Here is a 14571-nt window from a genome sequence, read left to right as displayed (position 1 = left end):
CAATCTTCCACGAGTATCCATGAGACAAAGCAGGGGAGTCCCTCTCAAGATTCTGTCTTGATATCTTATTGTATTCATCTCTTGTCGTAGGTTCAGAAAGAAGCGCAGATACAAGGAACCTACAGACGACCGTCATCTTACTGGTCACACCATCAATCATGTCCAGGCGGCAGGCAGACGAATTCAGTACATCTGCATCTTGGATTTGAAGCCACAACCATAATTAAAGACACAACACATCATCTCCAATCTCTTCAGGCTCTCTGTCGTTCCGTAACTCTACGAGTGATGTAAATATGGTATATGGAGGAAGACCGAGCACAGGTTGCTATCTTTGCCTTAAACGAAAAGTGCGGGTAAGTCAAAATCATCTTGTTTCCTACCCGATCTTTAATCTATCATGAGCTAATACATGGAAGTGCGATGAGGCCTTGCCAGAGTGCCGGAATTGCGTCGTCTATGGACGGCCATGTCCGGGTTATCGGCCCGATACCATTTTCAGGGACGAGACGCAGAAGGTGCAGCGTATGGTGAAGAAAAACCAGTCTGACAAGCCGACTTCTAGCGGCGCGGGAATGATCCAGGCTACAACGCCGCGTACGGTTGAAGACTCGGAACAGAAGTGTTCTCCTCTATTGGCTCGTCACATCGCCGACTCGACATGGGAGGAGCGGGCGATTTGCTTCTTCTTCGACCAGTACACTTGCTCGAATGAGACGGGCGAGTGTATCAGCCACCTGGGGTTCTTGCCGTCGCTGTACGCTCTGTGCCGGGATGCCGGGGAGAAGGAGTGCTCAGCATCGTCATCGTCGCTGCGACTGGCGGTGGATGCCACGGCTCTTGTCACGCTTAGCAATGAGATCCGCGAGCCCTCGTTGATTGTCAAGGCGCGGTATCTGTACGGCAAGGCTCTGCAGCGCCTGCGGCAGGCGCTGGAATCGCGGACGCAAGCTGTCCGGGACGAGACGTTTGCGTCGGTGGTTCTACTTTCCATATTCGAAGATATTACTGGGGAGCGCAATGGACTTGCGAGTTCGCATACGGTAGGGTTGGAGATCCTGATGAAACTGAGGGGCATGAGTCAGTTCGGCCACGCGCAGGGCCGAGATCTGTTCAACTTTGCCTATACGCATACGGTATGTCTTGTCTCCGTTTGGGTATCTGTGGGTAGCGGCTGACAGGCTCCAAGCATACCGAATTCTTGGCCCTGGGCGACAGGCCTCGATTCAAGTCTGATTGGATTGCTGGACTCTTGGACAGTGCGGATCCGGTCCACCGGCTGATGCTCCTCGTGTCAAAAGTTAGCCAGATATTTCTCGAGAGTTCGTCCTTGCAGGCCTCGGCCGGAGCGGAGGATGTGGGCAGGCTGGTCTCGTGCATGGAAGACGCCAAATCGGTGGATTTGGGGCTCGCAGCCTGGAGTCAGAGTCTACCTGATAACTGGCTCCCCCTCGTTGTCTACTCGCAGACACCCGACTCTTTGATGACCTATCAGCAGATATCGATCGCAGCGATATGGAACTACTACCGTGCGGTTCGCATCATCCTACTCAAAGTCATACTTCGGCTTCGCGGCATTCTTGAATCAGCCGTTGGCGAATTCAGAGTGTACAGTGAGCTTCTTCAAGACGAGCCGATGATTCTGGAGTCGATCCAGGAAATGATCACGGACGTGTGCCGGAGCATCCCCTTTGCCTTTGGCCATGTGGATGCGATGGGCAACCCCGTCCCAACCTCTTCGGAGGGGAAGCTGCACATTCGTGCTTTCCAGGGGTACAGCATGGTATGGCCCTTGTGGTATATCTCGTCGTGTGGCCTGGCGACTCCAGAACAGAGCCACCAGGTCCGAACCGTTCTGGCCCAGGTAGGGTCTACACTGGGTATCAAACTGGCATTGATACTAGCTGGGGAAGCGCAGGTTGATTATTTGGCCCCTACCGCCCAAGGCGACACTATCGTCCGTGAAGCAACTGTGGTATAAGCATGGGCCATTGCTGTACTACTGTATCACTTACTAGTTGCTGGTCATTAGTGGGATCAACGCCAGCACATGGTCTTTTTATCAGTTGTATATAAATTACTCTCGTACATGATTCTTATCTCACTTACATGCATAACTTGTAAGGGATAATATTCATCGCTTATCCCTGGTCCCTTCGTAGAGAGGTACAGAGTAGCAGTGAACGGACATATGACGTCATTGATATGGATGTTCCTGAAGCCATCTCAACGTTACACCTCAAAAGAACATTTAGAACATTCGTAACATTCCTTTGAAATGACTGGTAGTTAAGAGAAAACAATAATAATATGTCCATCAGCAACTCGGACACAAACACAAAGGAAGATACCAGGAGGACTCCATAAGCAGATGCACGAATGCTATGCCGCATCACCATGTCATGGACAAGCAATGTGCCATGCCGGTTAGCCGTTCGCATTATGCCTTATCATCACATTATTATCGGAAAAGCGGAGAACTCAGGACTACAGTGACATCCCACTGGCTGATTCAGTTATATGTAATTCTGATCGAGACATGCAAGTGGCTTTTCGGATCGAGTTGGAGATCTTGGGTCTGGCTAGGAACTGGGTCTCCGTCCTCTGATGTCGTCACATCGGTCTTTGGCGTATAGATAGTCCTTTTCTGGCCGTGTTGCTTTCCTTTGTAAGATAGACTAATTTTCTTGACTCTGCTTTTGTGTATATCTCCTTTTTGTTCCTTTTATTCAAAAGCGCATTGCCATTGTCTGATCTTCTGCATCTTCCATTATATACATCGTAGAGAACTGACACCGCATAATGACCTCGAAAGAGCGGCAACTTCCGTTCGGGAAGATCGAGCCCAATTCAGCGAAATACTTCCTGAGTTGTACTCTGGGTGGAATTGTCGGTAAGTGTTGCATCCATGCTACATTGTGCTGGGAGTTATGCTGACGCAGTGGTTTTCATGTATGAAGCTTGTGGTAAGTGGTTTACACCAAGTATTTGTTGATGGGATTCTCCTTTGCTAATGAGATATTCGATCAGGACCTACGCATACAGCAGTTACACCTCTCGACCTCGTCAAATGCCGTCGACAGGTAGACCCCAGCATCTACACGTCCAATCTCTCCGCATGGCGCCAGATCTTCTCCAAGGAAGGCCTGCGCGGGGTCTTCTTCGGCTGGTCGCCTACCTTCATCGGATACTCGTTCCAGGGCGCAGGCAAATACGGTCTCTATGAGTACTTCAAGTACCTGTACGGGGACCGCTTGTTCCCCAACATGAACCGCACGGTGGTATTCCTAGGCGCCAGCGCATCAGCCGAGTTCTTCGCCGACATGGCCCTCTGCCCGTTCGAAGCGATCAAGGTGCGCATGCAGACGACTTTGCCGCCGTATGCGCATAACCTGCGCGAAGGATGGAGCAAGGTCGTGGCCAAAGAAGGGTTCGGGGGACTGTACAAGGGACTGTATCCGCTCTGGGCGCGGCAGATCCCTTACACCATGACCAAGTTTGCTACCTTTGAGGAGAGCGTGAACATGATCTACAGGACGCTGGGGAGGCCCAAGGAGAGCTTCAACACACTGCAGCAGACGGGCGTTAGTTTCCTGGGAGGCTATATTGCCGGTATCTTTTGCGCTATCGTCAGCCATCCTGCCGATGTCATGGTTAGCAAGTTGAATGCGGATCGCAATGGTAAGTGCACGTTCTCGGGTAGTCTTCTGTCGTTCTGCTAACGGGCTTGCAGCCGGCGAGTCGGCAATGGCGGCCGTGTCGCGAATTTACGGCAAGGTCGGATTCTCGGGCCTGTGGAACGGACTGCCAGTTCGGATCGTAATGCTCGGTACATTGACCGGCTTCCAATGGCTAATGTAAGTCGTGCTGTTGTCTACTGTCCTGATTGTCCTGATGGTGCTGTTCGCTGACTCGTCGGAAACAGTTATGATTCTTTCAAGGTGTTCCTGGGACTCCCGACCACTGGTGGTCATTAAGGTGTTGGAGCTTTTATGACAGGCTGTTTGGCGTTATCGCGTATGTAGTTAGATACACTCTAGATGAAGGACTTGAAATTATTCTTCTGTTGCTTTACACAGTAGACTGACCGCCCTTGATAACCACCCGGCAGAATAATAGCCGCGAATCCTCCATTGTCGGAGCAGCGTCCCTGATGGCGATGTCTGGCATTGGCACAAAAAGTCTTCAATCTCATTTCTCACCTTGTCTTTATATAATATAGTCTTTTTTCTTTGCAGAGAAAGCATTGATTGAGTGACGGCCCACGTGCCCGTTGCTGATATCCATCCAATCATCGGGAAAGGGATCAAATCATCACTACTTTCGCATCTCAAGACAATAAGATCGGCTTCTCTTTCTTCCTGCAGCTTCGACCCTTCCAACGTCAACAATAGCGAATCGACCATTGACGATAGCCATTCGGAGTGTTGATCCAACACCTCGTTATAAACTCTCATCAACCTCCACAGCCTTCATCCTCCGTTCTCAACCCTCGGCAAACCTCTAATTTTCGCCCTCAACCTCACGCTCATAAAACCGAACCTCAGACCAAGCAGCAAAAGAACGAAAGAACCACACCCACAATGGACACATCCACCAAGCCCTCCTCATCACTACCCTCCTCCAACCCCCCCAGCGTCGAAGGCGCCTACAAACGCAAATGCATCGCTCTAAAAAAACGCTTAAACGAGATCGAAGCCGAGAACGAGATGATGCGCATGCGCAACAAGCGCGGATGGCAATACATCCAGAAAATGCGTCTGGAGTCCTGTATCCTGCTCGAGCGCTTGGCCAAGGTCACCGGTATGGCCGAGGAGGCCCAAGCGGGCGTGAACCCCGAGCTGCGCGCCCGCGCGGCCGCCATGATGAGCAACGCCGGCGCTCTGAATGGGTTTCCCGGCGCGGCAGCTGGCAGTGGTAGCAATGGGGCTGCGTATGTGGAGGATGAGACGGAGGGGAGCTCGGACGAGCAGCCTCCTACGGTGAGTTTTGGCTGATTTGGCTGCGGTTTGGGCTTTCCCGGTGTGAGGGTTCTGACGAGATGAGATGAACAGCCTCAGGAACGCCCGTTGCGGGTGAAGCGTTCTCGGAAGTCGAATATTGGCGATGTCGGACTGGATGATGAACCCTCGACCAGCGCCCCGCCTGAAGGTTCGACTGCTGGCTCAGCGAGCCTGCCGCGACTTGCGCCCGCCCCGACACAGGAGGAGATGAGCTCCACGTTTCGCATTCGCACAGGCAGCAATGGCGCCATACACGAAGGAGAGAACAGCCATGCTACTAGTGAGCGCGGCAGTCAAGCTCCGGAGTCAGGGGCTCCAGATAGGGCAAAGGAGCTCTCGACGACACCGATGGATGTGGACAAGGCGCCGAAAGAGGAGAGCCAGGGATGATGAGAGGCTTTTTTCTATTTCTTTTTCTTTCTTTTTCGTTCTTCGCCTCTTCTAGATTAATCTACCTTTTTTTCTGTTTTATTTCGCATGCAGCTATTCCCATATCGAAGGAGGGCCTATTCTGCATTGTTTCCTCACAACGGGATGTTGGCGCTCGTTGTAGCGCTTATGATCAGTGCCTGGATGCCTTTTCTAATGTACTTGAAAATCAGACAACGAAGTGTCTGGACTTGGCAGCTAGACACGCATATGGAAGATAGTCTGGCCACAAGGGTGCGACTCATTTTTGAATTCCTCCCACGCTTACCGCAGCGAGCACGTTGCGTGCATATTGGGTAGCAAATAAAACTCGCGAAAACGATGCTTCATCATGGACGTCCCAGAGGACATGTTCAATATTAACAGCCTGTCTAATGGTACATACAAAGATTGTTGCCTCGATATAGGCAAAAGGATGCAAGGGTCCCGAACGAAGATGACCAACTCCAGCCCCAGTCCCGAACTCCCGACGCAGAGGCTTCCGATGCAAAATATGGGTCGCAACTGATGCAGCGAGCTTGTGTAGATTGAGTGCAAAATGGAAAATGAGTCGCGCACAATGTATAGATCAGTGAAAGGTCAATCGGCTTAAGCGCCGCTAAAAGATTAGGAATACTTTCGAGGAACTCAAGATGAGCGACTAATCAACTCCTGCGTACAAGTCGACCACGATATTAATGGCTGCAACTAGGATTTCCGCCGCGATCAAGATGATGACTGTAGTTTGTGAGCCAAGCAGGAATCGACACGAAGGCTGGAATTAAGGGACTTACCGATCCATTCAAGATACTCACCGTGGCGGTGAGTCAACTGATCCTTCAGGACGGCCAGAAGATCCGCAATGACGTCCAGTCGCTCTGTGAGAAGACTGACTCGTTGGTCCATCTCGAGATAGCTTCGGACAGCCTGGTAGACCGGCTCCAGCTGCGGTTCTGCCCACATCAGTTCCGGACTGTCGAGGACGGAGCCTTGTAAATGAATGTTGATCCGTAAGATGAACAGTTCTCCAATCTGCATGTTGATTTGTCTCCGCGTCATGTTGACACTGCCGGTTTGGGCAATTTGAGCGGGTAGTGGTGCGGTATTCGAGATGGTCTCCGAGACGAGATCCTCGAAGAGAGATGTTTTGACTGATTGAGACAATGCATGTGAGATGGCAAGTTTGATCATGTGGTTTCGAGGATCACGGAGCGAGATAAAGTCGTTGTATATCCGTGCCTGGTACTCGCGAGCATAGTAGAAGTTGAAATTCTCAACCTGCGTATCTTCAGGGCTCAGGATTGAGTTTGCAAATTTCGAAACGTCGGATAGGAATCGTGATTCTTGAGCGGGTGACATGCCCCATATGACAACTGTCCCGTAATCGAAAAGGAAGACCTCAGGGGTGTGGATGGTAGTATCAAAGTCTGGCGTCTCATCTGTCCGCTGCACTGCTACAGAGCTCTCGGTATGAGAGTCATGGTGCGATTGGTCTTGCGATTCTCGCAGGTCAATGAGGTCTTCTCTGCGTGATTTTGCATTGTCTTCAACTTCAACCGCACTGTCCGAATACCTGCGCTCGCCAGACGGCCGATCGGGACTCGACGAGATAGGATGTAGCCCCAGCGCATTGTCCGACAAATTCCTAGGCGCCCTTTGTTTATCCTCATATAAGTAATCGTAGGGAGAGTAAACGCATTCGTCATATAGCTTCGGGTTGGCTCCGCGGGTCTTTGATCGTGCTTTGAGAAACTTGATGACGCCTTCGAGTCTGTACGAATTGGCTGTACAGTATGCCGTTACTCGTGGAAGTCTATCCCTGTCTGCTTTCCCCAATCTTGCAGCGTGACTTCTGGCAGTCGGTTCTTTGATCCGAGTGATTTGCGAATACACATCTCGCGGGAAGTCGTCGTCCGTAACGTTCTCTTCGGCAGCTGTCACAGGATCCGGAAGCAGTTTTAATTTCTGTGCATTCTTCGTCGTTCGCTGGGGTCCGACCTTGGGTGCTGGTGGCATCGAAGGCACTGCCGTGCTGTAGGGAGCTCCATGGCTATTGCGGCGACGGAGCTTGCTGTTCAGGGCAGAAAGTCCGGTCGGTCTCGATTGGTTCGACGGTGCGTTGGGAACAGACGATGCACCAGAGCTCAATGGCTTATAAGTGGGATCTACAGTGGCAGTAGCATCATGGTATGTACTGACTGTGGCCAGTGGGTTAAAGGTCACTGTCCGCGGCGGACGGCTTCCTCGTTGCTGTGACGTATTGGAGGATGCTGGCTGTTGGTATTGGGGGAGTAACGGGGTTGTCTCTGCTGCCGAAGTCATCCTGTTTCTTGTTAAATAAAACAATCAAGAGATATTTGTCATAAAAAGACAGATCAATGTCTGGAAAAAAGAAATAAAAGAGGAGTAAAGGCCTCTGTGGGCTAGCCGCAGAGATGAAAGCCAAAGTCCAAAAGTCCAAAGCGGACGGATCGCAGAAAGCTCGAAGCTTTGCACGTGCTCCCGCCAGACGCTGCCATCAGCCAGTTTTCGCCCAAGGTACTGCTTACATTGGAAAATGAATATATTCATTTGCTATAGTGGTTCATATAACGCATTTACTGCTTCATTATACACAATTTTACTCGGGTATCCAACGATTCAACCATCAAGCTATTTTCCAACATCAACCGGACAAATGAGAGTCCATTCTCATGTTGTACAATGCTGGAGCCGTGACCTTGAATTGGGTGTTTAAGGCAACCATCAAGCAATTGTACAGCTAGAGCTTTCAGAGGCGATTCATCCCCCTTGTTGGGTGATGCTTAAGCCTTATAGACCTTAATGAAAGTGGTAAATACCGCGAACTTCAAGCGAAGTCAGCTCCAGCTCTGTCGCCTGTCGACAACAGCGCAAGCCACTCAATAGCCCGTAGCTGATCGATGATGTATAATGACGAGCAAATGCCAGTCATTACTCCAAGCCGATCTCAACCTGCATCAAGACGCCATAAACACCTTGTCGCCGGGTCCAAAAAAACGCAGAAACCGATAGACTAGATTTCTTATCTGCGAACAAACCCTGAAGGGCCACCTGCGGTTCTTCTAAGACCATTGACAGTGGCGGTACTGCGAGCTCTGTTGAGCCAATTCTGCTTGGCATTTCGCCCAGTCTTTGAGGCTTTGGGCGGCAGGGTTGTCTTGTCCTTCTTGGTCGGGTTCTCATCTAACACACGGATTGTAACATCGCCCAGCTTGACATCCTTGGGGCGTTTCTCCGTAGCATCGAGAAATTTCAACTTGTTTGGCTTCTTATGCGAAATATTAAGCTCCTCTAAGGGGGGCGTTGGAGGTCTGGCGACAGGAGCTGCATTGAGAATCTCATCCGGCAGGAGAGCTGGGAGGGCTGATCGGCGGGCATCTTGTGTGGTACTACCTCGCAGTGTCTCCGTGCTTTCTGAAAGCTGGTCATCAGCAGAACCGGCTGCTAATTTGGTCACCTCCTTTTGTTTCGCTTGCTGTTTGCGGAGTTCATCCAGTTGTTTTCTCTTCTCCTTTCTCAGCTGTTCCTCACTGTCGATTCGAGTTAGGGATAAAGAATTCTTTGAGAGGTAGCGGAGATACTAACATTTGTCTGGCCCGTTCTTGCTTTTTGGCTTCCAGTCTGATCTTGGACATCTGAGCTGAATTGTCAATCGCTTCAGGAGCTTCGTCATCGTCACTGCTGTCTTCATTGTCCGGGTCCTTCTGCTGAGGCTCTGGCGCCTCAGTCTCCATCCCCACCGGCAGTTCAGGCTCTTCGCTGTCGAATCTGAAGTGTTTCGTCTTAGAAGCAGGCGCCTGTGCCACTTCTCGTTTCGAATCTGACTCAACCATGGCGCTCTCAGTCGGCAATTCCCTCTCTGGCTCTTCAGCAGCCTCTAGACTGCTTCTCTTTCTCCGTTTGTTGTGCTGTGATTCGGACTTTCCAGCGCTTGTAGATTCGGGCTTGCGCTTCCCATTTGTGGAGGTCGAGACGCCTTTGTTATCGCCGGAAGTAGTCGGCGATGTCTCGAGATTCCTCCTTCTCGTTGCCGTCACCATTTTTGCTTCGCGGCCAATTGGACTTGTTGACGTTGTCGAGGTTGTATTGCTGCTATCAAGTTTGTCTTCGTCGTCTTCTTGCCGTGCAAATAGACCTTTTGCTGCAGTAACAATGTGAGAAAACATAGAGAATCAACCGATCCCACTATGAATTCCAAACAATTGAAAATTGTAAGACGTTAATTTTGCGCGCTCGGAGACGAGCAGATAAGCTTCTTCAAGAAATTCAACTGATAAAATCTATCGGTGCAACTTTGATCCGAAGGCGGGACTCAGGTGCCATTGTCTGGGTTTCAACTTTCCACTCACTGACACTGCCAGAGGAAGTGACATGAAGAACTGCCACGAATGAACAAGATTTGGGAAACCTGGCACCGATATTAGGTAGTAGTGCAGTTTGTTTTAGCTCCTGGAAGTCTAGAAAGGACTCAAAATTCACTTAAACAGGTATCTTTTATCATACAACCAACTCCGCCTGTAAATATAAGCATCAAACCCCAGGATATATAGCTGCAAAACTCCATAACACCTTTTTCGACCCATTAGATGCAACAAGGAGGCAGCGATAATAGCCAGCCCCAAATCTAAGACTCTCTTATCATTGAGCAGCAACCATTTGATTGCGCTCCATGAGTTCCTCCTGCGCCCCCAGGAAGTCATCCTCACCTATCTCACTGACTTCATCCCAGAACTTGCCATGTTCGTCACCATCATCCCCACTGACTGTCCACATACTCTCGCGCAGCCTTTTATTCCGTTCACGGTCTTCTTCAATCCGTTGCTCGATCTGCCGCTTGTCCACGCGCATCCCACTCGGCCGGGAGCCTCGTGGGGTTCCACCTTTCGCTTTCGCAGCATTGGCGACCTCCTCCTCGGCATCCAAGTCGAGATGTGCCACCTGGGCCTCCCGCTCCTTGAGCCCAGCGTCAATCTCAGCTACCGTTTCGGCCGAGAGAATACCTTTACTTTGAAGACCGTTGAGAACACGCCGGACGTGCTTGATATTTGCAGCTCCTGATCCATCCGGTGGTACAACGGCATCAACGACGCGTAGAATATCCCGTTGCATCATCCGGACATAAGGCGTGTGGTTTTCCTTGGTGGCCATCTCGCAGAATTGCTCGATGAAGTACATGATGTTGGCTCGATTATTCATGTTGTTCTAGAAAGAATCGTGTCAGAAGTTAGAGTAGAGTCCTGCACGACAGCAAAGACATACACACCCTTTCAAGTTGTTCCAGGATACAGGAATGGAGATCCTCGTCCATGTCGCGGTATTTCAGCGCATAATGCGCTGCCTTCTGTGACGAGGTCACGGAGGCATTAAGATGCTGTAGCTGCGCAGTGAAGCGCATGCGAACCTCAAAGGGATCTGCCATCATGGTTGCGGTTCTGGAGTTCTCAGAAAGCTCAACTAGTCCTATTGCCTCGAAAAGTAATCAGTCTGCGATAAGAGAGCTGAATCCCAGCAAGATCTTCGGTTGCAGGCGGTGGTTTTGTTCTGCCGGCAGAAAATGGGGGGTGATCGTCATGGGATCTGCGATATAAAGCAGCATTACCAGCGGCTCCCCCAAGACAAGACTACGTATCATAAGGTCACATGGATGAAGGTGTTCCACTGAAGGTATATTGAAGAAATTGAGCGACCAAGCACTCATTAGTCGCGTAACATTCCAAAAGATAGCGAATAACCAAAAAGTCTCCTCTACAAGGGTATATATTTCGCTAAGTCCACGTTCATGTCGCAAACATCAAAGTGAAGGATGTCTATCCAGCGAACTGGCAAAACTTGTTCCGTCATCACTTTCAAGAAGACCAACCCCCTCGGCCGTATTTCTTTGCCTCAATGAATCTGTGTCTAGGCCTTTATCCCCGCGGGATTCTGCACCATCAATGATAGACCAAACGTCCTTCTTAGTGAGTAGGCCTTGGAGGACACCCTTGTTTGCAAAGAGCACATAGCGGAGGCCCAATCTCTGGAACATGCGTCGTACTATCAAGAAAGTCGTCCCACTGTTAAGTGTAATAGGCGTTTGATCCATCCACGGCCGGAGATCGAGGGTTTCAGTAGGGTCTGCAAACGGCTGATGGGCGAAGAAGACCTGTGTCGAGCCCGGCAAGTCGCGATCCGCTTGAGATGAGGAATATTTCAATGCATAAGATAGTTCGTTGCGTGAGATATAGCCCAGAAGAAGAGGATTCGACGAATCGGTAACGACAGGGAATCCGCGATATGAGGTTGCCATGAGAAGGTTGCGGAGACTATCAATAGTATGTCCGTTGGCAACGATGACCGTGAGGTCCTCGACCCTTGTCATGACTCTATGAGCAGGTAAATCGGGGGAAGTAGTGTCGTCACGATGGTCAAGGAAGGGATATTCCTTGAGATGGATCCAAGACTCGTAGATACCACGTTTCCCGAATATATCACCGCACCATTTGGACAACATGACTGCAATCATGATAGGAATGACATATGTCAAGGCACCTGTGAGCTCGAACATGATCACAACAATTGACACGGTCATCCGTGTTGCGCCACCTAAAGCTGAAGCTGCTCCGACGATTGCATATATTCCCGGTGTCACACAAGGAACATCTGGCTCGCAGCTGTTGAAGAAGAAGAAATTTGGATAGGCATTTTGCCACATCTTAAACATCGTTCCAAATGCACGGCCATACAAGGCACCAATGGCAACGGAAGGAAGAATGATACCGGCAGGTATGTCCAACCCAAACGTAAATGAGGCGAGAAAGAAGCCAAGAAGTGCGGCCATAAGCAGAAGGGTTATTGTACCAGCAGATGCAGCACCAGTCTTGCAAAGACCGAACAGATCATCGGACCCCGCGCCACATTCGGCAAACAGCGAGTGCACAAGCTCGGAATTTTGAGCTCTCATGAAGATATTTGGAAAGTTGATCAGAGCAGATAGAAGAGCAATGACCGTAACTTCTAATATCGGGCGAGACCAAGTTCGGGATCGCCGCCATTTCGCGACTTTCATGTTCAAGCGGATGAGAAATGCTCCGTAGAGACCACCAAGGATACCTAGGAGGATGAAAGGGATCATTTCGAAGCGATGCCATCCACGTGTATACTTGACTTCGTAGAGCACAATGTTCCCTGTTCGAAAAGGGTTAAGCGCTTGAAGAGTCACAGCAGCAACCATTGCACAGACAAAACTCTGCCACATGGTTTTATCGGGAAAGTAATACGACAATTGCTATCCTTCGTTAGATGATGCGACTATGGGAGTGTAGATCTGAGAGGCATACCTCGAGACTGAATAGAACACCTCCAATGGGTGCACCGAACGCGACAGATATTCCTGCAGCTGCGGCTGCGGAAAGCACTTCACGTTTTCTCGCTATATCACTTAGTATGAGCCGCTGAATGCCGGCTTGACAACATACCTTCATTATGGTTCAAACTATCGAAGAACTTCATCATGACGTTGGCGCAACAGCACGCAACATGCACCAGAGGGCCTTCTTTACCTAGCCACATCCCTGAAGCGACTGCTAGACACTTGTCCTCAATAAGCATTCAAGGGGCTGCACATGGAGAATGCAGGGAATACCTACTAAGCCTAGGGATTTGATCGCGAGCGTCCATGGTCCCATAAAATGTCTGATGACAAAGCCACCAAGGACTGTCTTAATTTCTGGAATACCGCTGTGTCTTGCATAGATTGCGTATGTTCTGACCAGAAAGCTCGCGCAGACAGCGAAGACCACCTGCCAATTGTCAGCAAGTCTCTCAGAATAAACAGGAAAAGAGTCTTTATTACAGAGTAAAGGACGTAGAATATATATTCTACCGTATAGCCTCCGCTGGAAGAACGAACTCCGAGAGCTTTACGCCACGGTGTCCAATCCAAGCACTCGGATATGTCTGATGGATATGCGCGTCAGTTGCCGAAGAGCACTGCACAGAACGAACACCTTACCGTCATGGCCCCAGCAACAAAAACTCCGATTCAGATAGAACTTGCCCCCTCCTGGTCCATTCTTGCAATAGCCCGTTTTCAGATCTCCTAGCCAGTCGCTTGTGATGTCGATGCATGCCGCAATAATACCGACGAGAACGCCTGTCGCTATTAAGACCATCCAAACGTTACTGGCCTCCAATAGCCTGCGGGCATATCCCGAAAGACCCGGCGCGCTCGAGTAGAGCAGCCTCTTCCTTTGTCGCTCTTTTGTATATTCAAAGATCCAATCGATGGCTGTAAGATCGTCGTAGCCTACTCGACGCCCTGGGCCTTCCACATACCAGTCCAAGAACCCCCCGTCTTTAGGCGCGTTAAGATTTCCGTTCCCATTTCGCGCTCTCAGCTGGCTCAAGGACGAATCAACCTCCGGCGTCTGCTCGTCCGTTGTGTTCGTCGCCCGGAAAGGGATTGTAGATTCGGGTTCATCACTGAAAAACAGGCGCGAAAAACTGAACTTCGCAGGTTGCTTTTGCTTGCGCTTGAAAGAAATTCTACAAATCGGGGCAGTCAGAATATGCGCAGGGTTGAAGAGGCCTAAGACTCACGGTTCAGTTAGGCCTCCAGCCAGCGATTCATTTGAAGGATTCTGGTGGGTATCGTTATCAGGGTTCGACGACCGGTCGTAAACGTGCGCAGATGAGGACGGTCTTCCGGCTTCTGACCCTGAAATTGTTGTTGACATGACGGATCACGGAAGCATATCATGTCAACATCGCAGCTGTACCATTGCCCCTATCAGTAATTGAGCGATCAGAATCTTGGGTCGCGATCGAACAAGTCCTCGATATCGGAGATGTGGCGCAGACTCCGCAAGGCCAAGGGCGGTGAACACAGCTTCGGAGAGATAACTACGGAGTAATCGAGGAAAACAAAGAATTGAGCTTTGATTACGAGCTTCATACCCACCTACCGGAGTACCTGAAAAAAACAGCAACCTTTAGAACACCACCACAAGTATTTAATTCTGCCGCATGTTCCTAATTGTTTAGGGTAGAAATAAAAGGCCATGAGGGATGGGTGTGACTGCTAGAGACCTCAGGCCGCCAGACTGTCACAATCGCCAAGTACTCGATTCGACACCGCCTACTTTTCATGGAAAAGCGTTTT

At 50.2% G+C, this 14571-nt stretch overlaps 6 protein-coding genes across 6 annotated transcripts; 3 read left to right on the top strand and 3 right to left on the bottom strand.

The window, feature by feature from the left end:
* Nucleotides 1–296: 296 nt before the first annotated feature.
* On the top strand, nt 297–1981 carry ALT_3878 (putative C6 transcription factor; the record flags this gene model as incomplete). Its single annotated transcript, XM_033560427.1, has 3 exons — nt 297–356; nt 420–1136; nt 1190–1981. 3 exons carry the CDS (start codon nt 297–299, stop codon nt 1979–1981), a joined length of 1569 nt encoding a protein of 522 aa, XP_033416318.1.
* Nucleotides 1982–2802: 821 nt separating this feature from the next.
* On the top strand, nt 2803–3977 carry ALT_3877 (putative mitochondrial phosphate transporter Pic2; the record flags this gene model as incomplete). The annotated part of the gene is made up of 5 exons (XM_089599650.1): nt 2803–2893; nt 2943–2966; nt 3031–3681; nt 3734–3857; nt 3926–3977. The coding sequence occupies 5 exons, from the start codon at nt 2803–2805 to the stop codon at nt 3975–3977; spliced, it is 942 nt and encodes a 313-aa protein (XP_089455988.1).
* Nucleotides 3978–4583: 606 nt separating this feature from the next.
* Nucleotides 4584–5393, top strand: ALT_3876 (uncharacterized protein; the record flags this gene model as incomplete). Its single annotated transcript, XM_033560429.2, has 2 exons — nt 4584–4982; nt 5055–5393. 2 exons carry the CDS (start codon nt 4584–4586, stop codon nt 5391–5393), a joined length of 738 nt encoding a protein of 245 aa, XP_033416320.2.
* Nucleotides 5394–6072: 679 nt separating this feature from the next.
* Nucleotides 6073–9598, bottom strand: ALT_3875 (YagE family protein; the record flags this gene model as incomplete). Its single annotated transcript, XM_033560430.2, has 4 exons — nt 6073–6149; nt 6206–7734; nt 8471–8962; nt 9018–9598. 4 exons carry the CDS (start codon nt 9596–9598, stop codon nt 6073–6075), a joined length of 2679 nt encoding a protein of 892 aa, XP_033416321.2.
* Nucleotides 9599–10070: 472 nt separating this feature from the next.
* Nucleotides 10071–10854, bottom strand: ALT_3874 (CTD kinase subunit gamma; the record flags this gene model as incomplete). The annotated part of the gene is made up of 2 exons (XM_033560432.1): nt 10071–10634; nt 10696–10854. The coding sequence occupies 2 exons, from the start codon at nt 10852–10854 to the stop codon at nt 10071–10073; spliced, it is 723 nt and encodes a 240-aa protein (XP_033416323.1).
* Nucleotides 10855–11223: 369 nt separating this feature from the next.
* Nucleotides 11224–14146, bottom strand: ALT_3873 (chloride channel protein; the record flags this gene model as incomplete). Its single annotated transcript, XM_089599649.1, has 7 exons — nt 11224–12696; nt 12749–12840; nt 12887–12994; nt 13054–13210; nt 13264–13367; nt 13423–13955; nt 14010–14146. The coding sequence occupies 7 exons, from the start codon at nt 14144–14146 to the stop codon at nt 11224–11226; spliced, it is 2604 nt and encodes an 867-aa protein (XP_089455987.1).
* Between the last annotated feature and the right edge of the window lie 425 nt (nt 14147–14571).

Source organism: Aspergillus lentulus (genome assembly GCF_001445615.1).
Source record: "Aspergillus lentulus DNA, contig: Alt08, strain: IFM 54703, whole genome shotgun sequence".
NCBI classification, from domain to species: domain Eukaryota; kingdom Fungi; phylum Ascomycota; class Eurotiomycetes; order Eurotiales; family Aspergillaceae; genus Aspergillus; species Aspergillus lentulus.
Note: the sequence above shows the minus strand (reverse complement) of the source record. Positions and strands in the feature narration are given on the sequence as shown.